Source organism: Marmota flaviventris, chromosome 13 (assembly GCF_047511675.1).
Source record: "Marmota flaviventris isolate mMarFla1 chromosome 13, mMarFla1.hap1, whole genome shotgun sequence".
NCBI classification, from domain to species: domain Eukaryota; kingdom Metazoa; phylum Chordata; class Mammalia; order Rodentia; family Sciuridae; genus Marmota; species Marmota flaviventris.
The window spans coordinates 97487782-97503456 of NC_092510.1; the positions used below are offsets into that span (position 1 = coordinate 97487782).

At 56.4% G+C, this 15675-nt stretch overlaps 1 protein-coding gene across 11 annotated transcripts in view; it reads left to right on the forward strand.

The window, feature by feature from the left end:
- The window catches only part of Dnm1 (dynamin 1), a 41336-nt gene extending 25948 nt beyond the window's left edge, over window positions 1-15388 (forward strand). For 2 of the 11 annotated variants that reach the window (XM_071601007.1, XM_071601008.1), the window contains exons 12-22: window positions 409-479; window positions 644-695; window positions 906-917; window positions 3164-3277; window positions 6850-6959; window positions 7711-7822; window positions 8257-8268; window positions 8570-8740; window positions 10324-10565; window positions 10910-11125; window positions 14786-15388. In XM_071601007.1, the coding sequence (XP_071457108.1) occupies window positions 409-479; window positions 644-695; window positions 906-917; window positions 3164-3277; window positions 6850-6959; window positions 7711-7822; window positions 8257-8268; window positions 8570-8740; window positions 10324-10565; window positions 10910-11125; window positions 14786-14846 (1173 nt within the window). In that variant the 3' untranslated portion in view covers window positions 14847-15388. Of the gene's footprint in view, window positions 1-408; window positions 480-643; window positions 696-905; window positions 918-3163; window positions 3278-6849; window positions 6960-7710; window positions 7823-8256; window positions 8269-8569; window positions 8741-10323; window positions 10566-10909; window positions 11126-12880; window positions 12883-13341; window positions 13379-14201; window positions 14596-14785 lie in introns of those variants that run through there. The other 9 variants (XM_027943625.2, XM_027943634.2, XM_034636065.2 and 6 more) reach the window with 9 other exon arrangements.
- Window positions 15389-15675: the final 287 nt, after the last annotated feature.

Below are 15675 nucleotides of genomic sequence, written 5' to 3' on the forward strand. Positions count from 1 at the left end.
GCTGGGGCTCAGTGGTAGCATGTGGGAGGCCCTCGTTCAACACCCAGCATCACCAAAAACAAACAAACAAACAAACTCTTCCACTAAGAGTATAATGCCCCCTATTATTATTAATAGGTTGAGAAAGGGCCTCCTTGTTGAACTTACATTTCTCTATTATTGAAGGTGAGCCCCTTTTCCTCCATGAATTGCCCATTCATGGCCTTTGACTCTTTGACTGTTGGCTATTTAATTTGTGTTTCTTTTATCTTTCACTCACTGATTGTAGGGAATTTATTGTTATTAACTTGGTGGTTTTAATGGATGCTAACCTTCTGTATGTGCTGCAAGTGTTTTTCTCCCACATGGTCATCCATTTTTAAACTTTGTGGTCTTTTCCACTTGCTGCTGACCTGCGTAACCCCGAAGGTCATGCTTCTCATCGATATTGAGCTGGCTTACATGAACACCAACCACGAGGACTTCATAGGCTTTGCCAAGTGAGTACACTCCCTGCGCAGCAGAGGTGACACACTGCGTGATGTGGCAGGTGTAGGCGGACACAGGGCTGAGCCTGCCAGGGTAGCCCTCTGGGTCCTATGGCCCCTGCACAGTGGGCGGTGGGGCTGAGAAGCTCTGAGGCTCCTCCCTCCCTTCCTCTTAGTGCTCAGCAGAGGAGCAACCAGATGAACAAGAAGAAGGCTTCAGGCAACCAGGTGAGTGGGCCCCAGCATCGCAGCGGCTCGAGGGATGGAGGGTGCCGGAAGGACGCCAAGCTCTGAGAACCCCCCTCCCCTGAGGGGAAGGGTCCTACGGGGGCCAGGGAGCCTGTCATCTGCCAGCCACAAGCATCCCACTCTGCCTCAGTAACCCTCTCTCCTCTCTCCCCGATGCTTCTCGTGGTTGCTATGGTTACCTCTTTGCAGGATGAGATTCTGGTGAGTACCAGGACTGGGGTTCTTTGGCTTCTGTAGTGAGGGGGAGGAGGGGGCCCTTTGGAAATGGGGGTCTGCAGTGGGCAAGAGGGCACCCTTTGGCTTGAATCACTTGCACACACTGGCACATGAGTGTCCCACACCTGCTCACTGGCCAAGCAAGGCCGAGCCATGCACGGTCCCATCCACCCATCCATCAGGGTGTGTGAGCCAAGCACCTGCTTCAGGCAGAGTTAGACCATGTGGGCAGGTGGCCTGATACTAGGAGCTGCTCCTTAGACATCTGTTGGACGGACGGGTGGATGAATGGATGGGCGAGTGAATACTGGGGTGGATGTTGGATGAGTGTATCCACTCATCCTTGTGGGGACAGGCCTGTAGGAAGCTGATGGCCTTCACCAGAGTTGGGTAAAGAGATGGAGGAAGTCCAGAGGCGAGTCCCTCCTCACCTGGCTTCCTGCTCTTCTTCCTTCATATGTCTGCAGAAACCACTCATCAGGAGCCCTTGCTCGACCCCAGCTGTACACACGAGCCCTAGAGCATCAGCACTTTCCCCAGTAGTCTCCCCAAACTGTAGTTTCCTTGTAAGAATCTAGGTGTTGGTGTGACTGTTGGCTCAATGTCTCTTTCCCTCCCAGGCCCAAGGGGAGGGCTGAGTCTGTCTTGCTCATTATTAAGTCCTCAGCCCCAAGCCCCTAGCCTGGTGCATAGTAGATCCTCCATAAAAGACAGGCCTGAGTGGACGTAATGTCCTAGGAAAATGCAGTTGAGCCAGAACTCACAGGTGTCAGTCCCTGGACAGGAGGCAGAGCCTCCCCTGCCACCTGAGGGCTCCAGGTAGGGTGGGAGTTCTCTGGCGCTGGGGCTGCAGAGAGGGGCTTTGGATATGCAGGGAAGAGTCCAGGGCTGGGAGTGGTCAGGAGAGGACAAAGGCTGCAGGTCAGCAGAGAGTAGGTGGCAGCCCTGCTGGCCAGATCCTGGGATATGGAGTGGACTCAGTTCCAAAGATAGTGACAAGACACTGCGGGGCTTTTTGCCGGACTGATAGGGCAGGCAAGAGATGGTGGACACCTGTCTCTGTGTCCCTGTTAACCTGCCAAGGCCCCTGTGATCCCCCCTCCGCTTGGCTGTTGATTGGCTGTGAGGTTTGACTTCTCAGGTGAGGAGTGCCACGGAAGGGCTTTGGGGCTTCAGAAGCAGGTCCAGGCCTCCTTGGGTCTTTCCTGGAAGCTCAGAGATGCAGCAAGGAGGTGAGAGCCAGAGAGAAGCAGCTCTCTCATCCTCTCTGGACAGTGACCCTGCCAGTGGAGTGGCATTCACAGGTCCTGGTCTGTGGCAGTGTTCAGGACAGTCCTGGGGACCGCTGCTTTTTGTCATGAAAAGGGACCTTTGACTGTAATTCTGAGCTTTCCCTACAAAGAAGAGGGTCTAGGTAATTCATCCGCTTCCCCTACCCCAGGGAGCATGGGGCAAAGATTGCTAGAACCGTACAAGTGTAGCGTTCATTGTTCACACCACAGAACAAACCGAGTCTTCCAAGAATCGTGCAGGGCTCTGGGTTACACTTATGAGCAAGAGCGTTCACAGTTTAGCAGAGGATGCTGCATCAACAGATAATCTCTCTCTCTCTCTCTCTCTCTCTCTCTCTCTCTCTCTCTCTCACACACACACACACACACACACACAGTATATTAAAAAAAAATTGCTGTCATCATTATAGAAGACCTAAGGGAGTGATCAAAGATTATCATGGGGATCCTGGTTTACATGGTGGGCCAGGGAGGGCCTGCATGAGAACGTAAATCCTGAGTTGACACCCAAAGGAAGGGGAAGTACTTTCTAGGCAGAGGCAACAACAGCATGTGCAGAGTCCCTGAGGTCAGAAGTAAGTCTTAGGAAGATTAGACCTAAAACTTAAAAGACCCTTGCGGTTGTCTTCCCCACTCAGCCACAGCTTCTTGCACACTTACATCAACAGGGAGTTCACTCTCAACCAAAGCCTCCAGCCCTTTGCTCAGAGAGCTCTGCTGTAGAGGCCCCTCATCCGGAGCTGACCTCTGCCTTCCTCTGTCTCCTACTCTGTTCACTTGTGGTTCAAACCAGGAAAGGTCTGGCCTTCACCCTCCCTGACCAGTTGGGCCTCCAAGTGTTGGCGGGGGTGGGCTTTTAAATGCCTTTCTTTGCCTACCCCATCCTCCATGGGGAAGCCTGGCCCCTGCCCACTGACCTCCTTGCCTCTTCCCGTCCAGGTCATCCGGAAGGGCTGGCTGACCATCAATAATATTGGCATCATGAAGGGGGGTTCCAAGGAGTACTGGTTTGTGCTGACTGCTGAGAATCTTTCCTGGTATAAGGATGATGAGGTGAGCAGAGTCAGGCTCAGACCCTGTCCTGCACCTGGAGTGTCCTCCACCACACCACAGGGTTTTTTAAAGTCTCATAAAAGACTCATGGGTAGAGTAGGATGCAAGGTCCGGAGGCAGCCAGTCCCGGGCTCTGAGGGAGGATTCTCTCGCCCAAGGTGAAAGGAGAAGGTGAGCTGGTGGGACCCGGGAGCTCGGGCTGAGTGCCCTGGAGAGGGTGGGCCCTGACCCGCCAGTCCAGTGGCCTTCCTGTTTTCTCACTCCAGGGCGTGCCGCCTCCTCCATGGCCCCTACAGGCCCATGACACACACGAGTCCAGCTGCCAGACATGCGGTTAACCCCTGCACCCCAGTCCCCCCGGCCCCTGATATCCAAGGGAGCTGGCCATTGTGCTTCCAGGCCGAGGGGCAAGGAGCGATGGTGCCCTGCAGGGCCACCCACAGAACACCTCCCTGCCACTACGGCACCCGGAAACCCCTGCCACCTCCCTCCCCTGTTGCTGGTCTCCTTTAAGAATGAGTCTGTTTGGCGTCCACATCTGGATTCCAGAGGTGACCAGAGAGAACAGGGAGGGCTGGGGGAGACTGTGGTAATGAACTCCAGCTGGCCAAAGAGTGGGGGAAGGGACCCCCCTTCTTCCTGAGGGGACCATTGGAGGTTAGGGTGCTGTCGATGGGGAGTAAGTCTTGGGGTGGGGGGCCAGTGATTTTGGTTTCCATGTCCCCTCCTTGGTCCCTGTCTCCTCCAAGTCTGCTCTGGGCAGGGGCCCCACCTCCCCGCCTTGGGCGGGGCCCTCTGTCGTCACTGGCGGGGGCGCCAAGCCATCTGGACCTCATTACCCTAACCCTGGCCTCTCCCTGAGTCCAGAGGCCCCTGGAAGGGCTGGAGTGTGAGGTGGCGTGGGGCGCCGTTGGGGGGTGGCTTCCTGCTCTGTCACCCTGGCAGGCTCCCTAGACACCCCTCCATGGGTCCCGTGTTACTCTATGGGGGCTTCTTACACAGGGCCAGGGGGTTGTTGTTCCCTGTGCCTGGCTACACTGGGGAGGAGTGAACTTGACTGAGAGGGTCCCTTGTCCTCACACCTGTGGGTATGGGTCCTTCTGAAGCCTTGTGTGTACGGTGGAGTTTAGCTGTGTGTGAAAACTGGCTGAGGAGTGGGGGGGGCCTGTGTTCTGTGTCTGGGGCACGGGGCTGTAGCTTGTGGATGTTGTGGGGGGGGGGTGCAGATGGGTGTGTTTAGGGTGTGAGCACCAGGTGTGAATGTGTGCTTCAGTGTGACTCTGCGTGCCTATGCTTGGGGTGTGCGTGTAGGGATGGGGGCTTGAGAGGGAGGGAGCGCGTGGGAAGTTTGGGGTGTAAGGGTGGGGGAAGGGTGTTACGCTGTGAGACTGTGTGTCTGGGTGTGTGTGCGTGCACGTGTGTGTGCACTTGTGAAGTGTGAGTGTGCCTGGGGCGCAGGCATGGGCGTCAGTGTCTGTGTGTGAGTTGTGCTGGTGCGTGTGGAGGTGTGTGGCAGGGGTGTGAGTAGATTTTTGCACCAGGACTGCTGGGGACATGGAGGCACACAGAGGCTAGGGTCCAGCTTCCTTCTCCCCCCAGCTGCCTGCGTCTGGGGTGAGGGAGGCCCTCGGGGCAGACAGGCGCTGCCCACCTCTCCAGCTCCCCGGGACCCCGTCTTCCCAGCCTTCCTCCGCTGACCCCCCCACTCCCCACCAGTCCCACAGCAGGGTGGCACCCCATCTCTCTGCACATCCTCCCAGCCCACCCTGTGCCCCCAAGTCCCCTGCCCCAGCTGCGGGCTCCGGTTCTGGGATGGCAGGCGGATCGGTCCAGCTTGCAGCGGCGGCGCCGAGGGTCTAACCCAGCCCAGCCTAACCAATGTGCAGACTACTGTACAATGCGGGAGTCCTGAACAGATAGTCTAAACACTGGGTAGACGGAGTGGAGGTGTCCTCTGGTCTTCCAGGCAGCAGTGTCCGACCGTCCGGTGTAGCTTCAGCTCCATGGCCTGGAGACCCAAGGCCCCCCAACCCAGGCCCCGTGTCCCCCAGCCCCAGCCCGGCCAGCTGCAGTCCCCTCTCTGCTCTGGAGTCCCCTTCTGCCTCCTTTGACGTGGCAGGGGTGAGCGGGAGCTGGGCTGGGAAGGAGGGGCCTGGGGAGGGGGCTGGCCGGCAGGAAAGGAGGGGTGGGGGAGGAGGCCGCTCCTACCTAGTGTCCAACCCCCAAGCGCAGGGCGGGTGGCGGGCCTCCCTCGAACGGTTCCAGATGTTCCCTGGCCGTGTGTGCAACTTCCTCCTCTCCTCCCCCAGCCGCCCTCTGGGGCTAGCGGCCACCCGCCTGGCATAAAGAGGGCTTTATGTGGCTGCATGGGCCAGTCGGGTGTGGGGGTGAGGGGGGAAAGGATGACGCGCCAGGACGGGGAAATAAAGTCCCGCTAAACCCAGCTTCCCTACTTGGACCTTAAGTGATTTTCCTGTCCAGATCCTGAGTCCCCTGGAGATCATCCCTCCAACACAGGTCCCATGGTGTTGGGTGGGCAATTGGGTGGAGCAGAAACCCCTCCCACTCCTGGAGCCCTGGCCTGGGACACCTTCTCCTGAGATCCCTGAACCCCGCCCTGGGATACAGCAGCCTAGAGATGCATGTATGTTCACAGATACACACTGCGGGCCAACCAAACATGTTTAGCTCCTTGCACACACTGTATGTAGGTAAATCTGTGTTCCCACGCACAGGTCCTGTGGGCACATGCACGCAAACACACAGGCATTCACAACTGCCCCACTTCCACAAAGTGTGCACACATCCACACCCATACACAGCATGGTCACACTCACACGTGCACATACCTCTGTGTACCACAGACACATGAACACCCACAGAACAGTGACAGGATGCATGCTTAGGCTTGCCTGTGCTTGCACAAATGTAACCACACACGTGCACAACCACAGACACTCCATCTCTGGGCTTGTGCTGTGCGTCTGATTGCTAACACATGGGCAGCTGGGGGAGTGGGCTGAGCTGGCCCTTTGGAGCTCCAGGCTGGTGGCCCCCCTTCCCTGTCTCTGTAGTCAGGAAATGAAGTCAGAGGCCACCAGGCCAGGGGCGAGAAAGACTCGTGTGAGCTGTCCCTGCCTGGGGCTGGCCTGGCTTGCCTCCAGGATTCGCTTAGGGTGGGCTGTGGGACCCACACTCAGCCTCCCCTGCCTCCCCTGCCTCCCCAGCGCCTTGGGCTCTGGGGTATATGCAGGGCTGCTGGATTGGCTTGAAGTCAGGGGGCGCTGGTGGTGCCCATTCAAGTCAGGGTCCCACAGGTTTTATTGGGCAGCACCTGTGTGGTGGGAGGGACTAGCACCCAGAAGCCTACCACTTCCCCTGGGAAAGTCCTCAGGAAGGTGCCAGTAGAGGTCTGAGTCCCAAGCCAGGGCTGCATGCTTTAGTGTCCCTACGGTTCAGGGCTTGGTCCCTTTCCAAGTACTTTTCAGCCCTAGGTGCTGACCAGCGTGGAACACTTGGGGACTGAGGCATGGCATGCCAACCTCACCCGTGGCTCCTCCCTCCACCCACAGGAGAAAGAGAAGAAATACATGCTGTCTGTGGATAACCTGAAGCTGCGTGACGTGGAGAAGGGGTTCATGTCCAGCAAGCATATATTTGCCCTCTTCAACACAGAGCAGAGGTACCTGTCTGGCCCAGCGGGGCTGCTGAGGCCCCAGGTTCTGCAAGCCCCCAAACACTCCTGTTGAGTAGAAACTGGGTACTTTCCAGGAAAGAGCAGGACCTGCCCGAGGTTCACAAGGAGCCATTTATTTGACCCACATCTGTTGACTTTGTCCTGTGCTCTGGACATCATGTCTAGATCTCTTCCTCTTCCTCTCTTTGCCCTTCCTTCTTCCTTCCTCCCTCCCTTTCAGTCAGTTGCTTAATGCCTGATCTGCACTGATGCTCTGACAGGCACTGGGGACAGAGAAGAGTCCTGCTTAGACCTTGTCCCTTCTTGCATTGCCCAGTTTCTTCTGGGGCCAGTGGCAGCACCAGGCCTCTCACCCACAACCCCAGGCCCCAGCCTGCAGGCCTCTCCTACTCAGAGATGAGGGTTTAGCACCACTTCCCCTGGGAAAGTCCTCAGGAAGGTGCCAGTAGAGGTCTGAGTCCCAAGCCAGGGCTGCATGCTTTAGTGTCCCTACGGTTCAGGGCTTGGTCCCTTTCCAAGTACTTTTCAGCCTCACAATAACCATAAGAGAACAATCATTGCTGATGAGGAAGCTGAGCCTTAGAAAGAGGAGGGGACTTGCTTGGAGTCACACAGCTGGGATACTGCAAAGCCAAGGCTGGACCCTAAGTGTGACAATCTCAAAGTCCAGGCCTGCCCTTAACCCCCAGGGGTGGGGCTCCACCCCACTTCCCTCCCCGCCTGCTGCATCTTGCAGGAATGTCTACAAGGATTATCGGCAGCTGGAACTGGCCTGTGAGACACAGGAGGAGGTGGACAGCTGGAAGGCCTCCTTCCTGAGGGCTGGCGTGTACCCCGAGCGTGTTGGGGTGAGAGGAAGGGCAGGGAGGGGAGGGGCAAGCTGCTTGTACCGTAGGCCTCAGGGCTTCCCCTTCACAGAGGCCAAGTCGTGCCAGGTTTCTGAGCCCTTATGTGGTTCACAGAGCAGGCACCCCCACCCCGCCAGAGTTAAGTGCTCTGATCCTCCCATCCTTCTCTAGTGGCAGTTTTGTGTGTCCCCTGTCCTGCCACAGATGGCATTTCCTGCACCCCTTCACTCGATGGCGGTTTCTTGTGGCTGCCTCTCTTCTCTGCTCTTGCTCTGGCAGTGTCTAGAGTCGTCATAGAGTTGGGGTGCAGTGCCCTGGGTTCACTCAATTGCTCCTCTTTTCCTCTGTGTGTCTGCTTCGTCTTGCTCCCTGGTGGTGGCGGCGGTGGCAATGCTGATGTGGTGGCCTCTGTGGCTCTGGTGTGGGCCTCCCAGGACAAGGAGAAAGTGAGTGTGCCCTCCCTTGTCTCCTGCCAGGCACTCCAGCCTGGTATCAGTCTGTCCAGATCTTCACACAGGGAAGTTGAGATGTCCTTCTCTAATGTCTGGATGGGGAAACTGAGGCAAAGTCTAGGCACTAGAGTCAGAACTGAGACAGGCTGAATGAGAGGCACAGGGGTGGGCAGAGCCCTGTGCTGCTCTCTGCGCTTCAGTGTTCCTGAGAGCTCTGGAGGGCTGGGTCCTGGTATGCCTGCAGCCTGGCTGCCCAGACGTGGCCATGCCGACGCCCTTCTATTCCCAATGGCAGGCCAGCGAGTCGGAGGAGAATGGCTCAGACAGCTTCATGCACTCCATGGACCCACAGCTGGAACGGCAGGTGGAGACCATCCGGAACCTGGTAGACTCATACATGGCCATTGTCAACAAGACAGTGCGGGACCTCATGCCCAAGACCATCATGCACCTCATGATTAACAATGTACGTGCATCGCTGCAGGGGGTGGGAGGATGGGTGCTCCCATGGGACCAGGGAGGAAGGCAATCTGAGGGAGACACTGGCCAGTCCAAGGGACCAGGTCTCAAAAGGGAAGTGATATACAGACCAGAGCTGTCCAACAGAAATATAACGTGGATTTAGTCTATAATCTTACATTTTCTAATAGCCATGTTAAAAAAAAAAATAAGTAGTTGGGGACTATGGCACCGGCCTGTAATCCCAGTGGCTTGGGAGGCCAAGGCAGGAGGATCACAAGTTCAAAGCCAGCTTCAGCAACTTATCAAGGCTCTGAACAACTTAGTGAGACTTTCTCTCAAAATTAATTTTTTTTTTTAAGGGCTGGGGATGTGGCTCGATGGTAAAGTACCCTTGGGTTCAATCCCTAGTACCAAAAAAAAAAAAAAGTGAAAAGAAAACTGGAGATATAGTACAGTGGTAGAGCTTGTGCCTGACATGCTTAAGGCTCTGGGTTCCAGATTCAGTTCCCAGCAAAACATACACACACACACACACACACACACAACCAAAAGAAAACAAAACTTTATATTTTAAGTCCATGATATCAAAAATATTCTTTTCAGTATGTACTCATCTAGAATATTAGCAAGATACTTTACATACTTTTCTACTAAATTTTCCAAATCCGATTCAGATATTAAATTGCCATTGGAAATGATCTAAATTTAGATTTCATGAAATTTACAATTGAAAAAGCAGATGCACATAGCCAAGTTGTCCCAAACATACATAAATGTTTTCCAAGAGCAGCACCTTTTGAGAACCCCCAGACATTTTCCAGCTCCTTCATAACTTGTGGCTTAGTGAAAAACCAGGTCCCCAGGGAAGTAGAACTAAGTTTGAATCCTGGCTTTGCCACAAATTCCCTGTGTGACTTTGGGAAAATAAACTACCCAATCTAAGCCTGTCTCCTTACATGTAAAGTATAGATGTTGATAATAGATTCAATGCATATACAGTGTGTAGCAACTCAATGCCTGACACGGGACAGGTGCTCCACGTGTATTTGAATAAAGAGTAAATGAGACTGGGTGTCAAAATCTCAGCCATGAATAACGCAAAACCTGTGCAGAGTAACACCTGGAGATTTTAAGGGGAACATTAACAACGTATCCCCATGCACAGACTCGCGTTTCACTCAGTCTAGGCACACATTTACAGCTGCTACCGAACAGCGCTGAAGACCGCTGAGCACCGTCTCAAGGGCTCAGAGCATTTTAAACTGTTATCTTCCTTAGTGGAGCATGAAAGTTCTTGGAAAGGCTCAAAAAAACTGAACAGACAAGTGTGTCCTTGTGGCATACTAGGTTCTAAGTCTCTTCCCAGATCTGTGACTTTGGACAGGTGACTCTTCCGCCTTGGAGTTCACGGTCCCCTTCTGAGAAAAGTGCAGTGCAGTGGGGCAGGATATCCCCGAGGTTAGGCTCAAAGTCGCAACTGAAAACTGAATCTCGCTCCCAGTCGGGCGCACTGCCCCAGCAGGGCCTGGGGGGAAGGCAAGGCAGCACAGGCATCAGGTCCTACGCTCCTCCCTTCTTCGCCCGCAGACCAAGGAGTTCATCTTCTCAGAGCTGCTGGCCAACCTGTACTCCTGCGGGGACCAAAACACACTGATGGAGGAGTCGGCGGAGCAGGCGCAGCGGCGCGACGAGATGCTGCGCATGTATCACGCGTTGAAGGAGGCGCTCAGCATCATCGGCGACATCAACACGACCACCGTCAGCACGCCTATGCCCCCGCCCGTGGACGACTCCTGGCTGCAGGTGCAGAGCGTACCGGCCGGACGCAGGTACCAGGGCCGGCCCCCACGGCCCCAAAGCCCCCAAGCCCGGGGCCCGCGGGAGGAAGGCCGGGACCGGGCAGTGGCGCGCCCGAGTTGCCGAGGCGGCTCCCACCTGGAGCGAGGGGCGGGGCTTAGAAAGGGCGGGGCTTAACGCGGGGCGGGGCTTGCCGTGGAGCGCTGGCTGCGGGGCGGAGCCGGATCATTGGTGATGCTAGGGGCGGGGCTTAGGCTCCCTCCACCACCTTGGGGCGGGGCTTGCGTGCATGGGCGTGGCCGGCACTGGGCTGGGGCGGGGCCTCAGGCTGGGGCGGACGGCTCATCTCGGGTTCTTCTGTCCCTGTCGCCCGCAGATCGCCCACGTCCAGCCCCACGCCGCAGCGCCGAGCCCCCGCCGTGCCCCCAGCCCGGCCCGGGTCGCGGGGCCCTGCTCCTGGGCCTCCGCCTGCTGGGTCCGCCCTGGGGGGGGCGCCCCCCGTGCCCTCCAGGCCGGGGGCTTCCCCTGACCCCTTCGGCCCCCCTCCCCAGGTGCCCTCGCGCCCCAACCGCGCCCCGCCTGGGGTCCCCAGGTGAGTAGGGTCTGACTGCGGCGGGAGAGGCCGCCGGGTGGGCGTGGCCGGGTGGGAGATGAAGTCGGATTCTAGAGCAGCTTCCCGGTCGCCAGAGCCGACCCGCTGCATCCCAGGCACTCGGTCCCCAGTGCAGGAGCCATGGACGTGGGGCCAAGGGCTGGCGAAGCCAGCTGAGTCCCGCAGGTGCTCTTTTCTGGGGACGGCTGTGGGGCTCATCCCACCTGCTCCCTTCTCTCCAGCACTTGCATGGCGCTTCACTCTTTTTTCACTTCTGGCCCCCCAAACATTGCCTTGTTTCCTCCTCTCTTCTCAGTTCTCCATTACGTCCTCCTTTCTCCTGGTGAGCCTCGCTCAGGCCCAGGGACCTGAACCCAGAACCTTCCTCTGTGGACCATGAGGATTGTGTTGTTACACTCAGGGCTACTTGATCCCCCGTTTTCTAGCCCTCTTTTGACTTGTCTGACCCAGGGTGGTGTTTAGCTTCTGGCCCACAGGAAGAGAGGCCAGACTGCGACTGTGTGACCAGCAAGGTGTGTGATGTGTGTGTGGGCGTGCACACAGGTGTGAGTGTGAGTGGAACCCAGGCATGGATAGGACAGGAAGCAGGTGGGGAAGGATTTTGGAAGCCATGGGACAATCTGGTGGCCTTTCCTTTTTCCCTGCTTCTGACCCTTCCTACCTCCTCTGGACCAATGTGGTAGGGGTGGGGAAGGAGTAGGAGTAGGTATAGGCTGCCCCATTCCAGAATTCCAGAGATTTCTAGAGAAAAGGATTCTTTCCTTCCCTTGGATTTTAGTTTTGCTCCTTTTTTTTTTTTTTTTTTTTTCCTTTTGCAGTGCTGGGGATGGAACCTAGGGCCTTACTCATGCCAGGCAGCACTGAGCCATATCCCCAGTCCTGGGCCTTCTTCATCCATGATCCTCTTTAAGGAAGTTCACTCCAATATCTCACTTAGTCTGCCCTATATCCACTGGCCACATTCTCTGAGGAAAAACAGACCAATAGCATCTGTTTCCAGATAGCTGGAGGGTGGGGCTGGAGTTCTAGCCTCCCATACCCAAATGAAGTGGGCATGGGGCCTGCTCTTTGAGGATATGATGACCAAAGCAGATGGGGTGAAGGCAAGCTGCGCGGCACTGGGCAGGAGCACTGGACTGGGAGTCTAGAAATGCTGGTTCACCCTGACCTAGTTTTAGACAAGTCATTTTCCCTCCCTGGGCCTCAGTTTCCCTTCTACTGAATGATAATTAACTTTCTGCCTTTCTCTCAGGGTTGGTGTGGGGATCAAGGGAGACAAGGGCTGTAGGGATGCCAAACGACACATGTGGCTATAGGAGCACTTTGCCAACTGCCAATGTGAGCTCAGACTCTATGGGTATTCCACCTGCCCAGGTCCCTGCTGAGGTATAACATATGAGAACTGTCAGATCAGGTACCTGCTCTAATTCCATTCTCAATGATATATGGGAAACATCTGGCAAATGATGACTCTGCCTGGGGAAGGAGCAGACTGAAGGAGCTTCTTCAAGCAGCTTGACTTTAGTGGGGAATGGGGCATGATGGAGATAAAGCTCAGGTGTAAAGAATCCAGAGGACATTGGGTTGGGAGAAGACATATGGGCAGATTTAGTGTGGACTACACTAAGGAGAGCTGCTGGCTGGGCAGAGTACAGACAATAAGGAAAGTGTGGATAAGGAGGGGCAGGTTGGAGAACCTTCATAGAAGAGACTGACTTGGGACTCTGCTATAAGCAGTAGGGAGCCTTGGAAGGCTCTTGGACAGAGAAATGACAGCTTGGCCCTAGAAAGCAAGACTTTCCCTTGTAGAGCTGTGCAGTGGCCCTGTGAGCACATTAGGCACAAGATTGCAGGGAGCTGGTGCAAATGCCTTGTGTGCAGGCAAGCTTCTGTATTGTGACAGCCCACGCGTGTGCTTCAGTGTGCCGAGTGGCTGCATGCACCAGATCCATGCTGCACGCCCCAGATCCATGCTGCACGAGCCAACCAGCAAGGGTGTTGGGCACTGGGAGGTGGTTGGAGGGAAGTGTATGCGTGTTGTTTGTGGGCATGTGTGTTAGCGTGTGCATGCAGGGCCGTGGGGCCTCACAGCATGTGTGTGCACGCCCGGGCGTGTGCGTGTGCGTGTCCCCTGCCCCCAGGCCTGCCCCACTTGTGCGTGTGAACTGCCCTGTTGATTTCGTGCTGTCTTTCAGAATCACTATCAGTGACCCCTGAGGAATGTCAGCCACGGTAGGTACATGCTCTCGGCCTGCTGCATGAACGGTGTGTCTGACCCCACTGCACCAGCTCCATGCTGGGGGGGTGCAAGCTGGGACTCAGAGCAGGCCCCCTCCCTCTCCCTTCTGCAGCTCCAGACTCCCTCTTTCTTTTCTGTCCTCTGCCAGCTGGCTCTCTTACCTCCCTTCTTAGCGAGCCTCGGGACTCAGCACCGCTGCCCAATGCCTCCATGGACAGGCTCCCTGCCCAAAATGGCAGATGTGGGTGCTCTCTGGAGCTACCAAGAGGCCAGAGAGCTCATGGTTTATGGTGAACGGGCTGGGACCTTGGAGGAGTTGTGCACACAGTTGATCTCTGAGGAGGCTAGAGGCCTTTGAACTTCATCCTGGGCATTCCACATCCAGCCCCCAGTCTGAGCCAGTAGCTGTGGCATGGCATCCTACTCCTCCTGGCCTGGGAGCTCTGGGAACCAAGTCCTCCCCAGGGCAGGGGCTTGAGTGGACGCTGTGGTTGTTTGATTTCTGAAAGCCTGAGTGTCTTATACACACTGTCAGTCCAGATGAGGCAGGGACACAGAGCTCCCTTCCCTGCCTCCTTGTGACAGAAGGCAGTGTCCTCAGCCCCAGGTGAAGCAGCTCAGCCAGCCCTGGGTTCCTGCATCTTGGCCTGTTGCTCCTAAGGGTGACCTACACTTTTCAGCCAGGGGACAACAGTGTCTGCTAACTTGGGCGAGTCAGTCTCTGAGTTCCACCTGGCCAGGCCACAGTATGTGCCCGGTGACCCCACCTGCCACCATTCCCTGGCCACTGACTCTCACTCTTCTGCTTTTCCCCAGCAGGAAGGGCCCAGCCTCACCTACGCGACCTGCAGCCCCCCGACCAGCTGAGGCTCCCCTCTTAGACTTATAAGTCTGTGGCCACTGGCATCCGGCTGCCTGCCTCCCCTTCCCCCCGGGTCCCCTCAGAGGACTCCTGGGCTTTCCAATCACCGAGGGGCCTCCAGTGCTCCTTCACCCCTTTTAGCTTTGCCCTCCTGGTTCAAGTCTTCTTTCCAGCCTGGTGGCTGCTGTGGAGGCTAGGGGTAGAACACAGGGTAATCAGAGGTGGGGTGGCCCCACGGCCAGGCTCGTGTCTGAACTGTGGGAGCACTGCCTGGGTGGCGAGTGAAGGTTGTGTGTGTGGTGGAGCAGGGCTGCCCTGCCTGCACTAGGCTAACTGGGAGCGCTGGTCCAGCCACCTCCAGCTCCTCCATTCCATTTGCCTTCCCTTTTCTATCTGTCCATCTGTCAGTTTCCTCTTTTCCAGAAACTTGCCCACGCCCACAGCTGCGTCACCTGTCAGGGCGTGGCTGCTCCTGCCTTACCAGCTCTCTCCTTCCTTCTCTCTCTCGTTTTCTCTTGGTTCTCTCTCCAACTGCCAGCCGATCGGGTCAGGCAAGTCCGTCCCGTCCTGAGAGCCCCAGGCCCCCCTTCGACCTCTAACCAGATCCCTCCTATTCCTCGGAGACCTCCCTCTCCAAGCCTGCCTGGACAGCTGCTCTGTGACTTGACAGTGGCCCCCCACCCCGGCCCCAAAGCATCCCTTTTCATCTGTGACTTAGTCTGCCGTAGTGGTGAGCTGACACATCCAGGCGTGACGTTGGTGAAAACTTGTGTCCCTCTGTGGTATTGCTCCCGCCCTGTTCTATAAATATCTATAAATACTCTATACATATATATACATATATATGGCTGACTCAGCCGCGCCTCTAGTGTTGGGAATCAGTCACCATGCTGTCCTTGTGGAGTCGTGTGGCCCAAATACAAGGGAATGCTGTTGCCCTGATGTTCCCGGCTCCACAGTGTGCCACCTTCAGTGAGCCTCTCTGTCCTGCTCGGCCTGTGGACAGCCAGCCCCCTCAGCCATCCTTCCGTTGCCGCTCGAAGCATGGGGGCGCTGTGCTGGCAGCTGCTGGCTCTCTGAAGGCCTCCAGTCTTGCTCTCGGCTGAGAATAAAACTCATTCCTGGACGATGGGGAACCGTGTGTCCTCTGCTGGCTTGTGTTCTCTGTGGGGCTTGCGGGGAGGGGAAGGTCTGCGCACGGGCTGGGTGAAGAAGGGCCGTGGCTAGTATGCTGTAAGGAGTGTGAAGGTGGTTAAAGTACCTGGAGGTGAACTTCTCATCCTGTGAACTCGGCTGTGGCCACTAGGGGGCAGGGCCACAAACAGCCTAGAGGGAGAACCTGTGGCTGGGGTGGGCACTCTGAAGGGACAGCCAGGAGGAAGAGGCTCCCAGGTGTGGACAGGCCAGGGGATGGTAAGTCTGGACTGG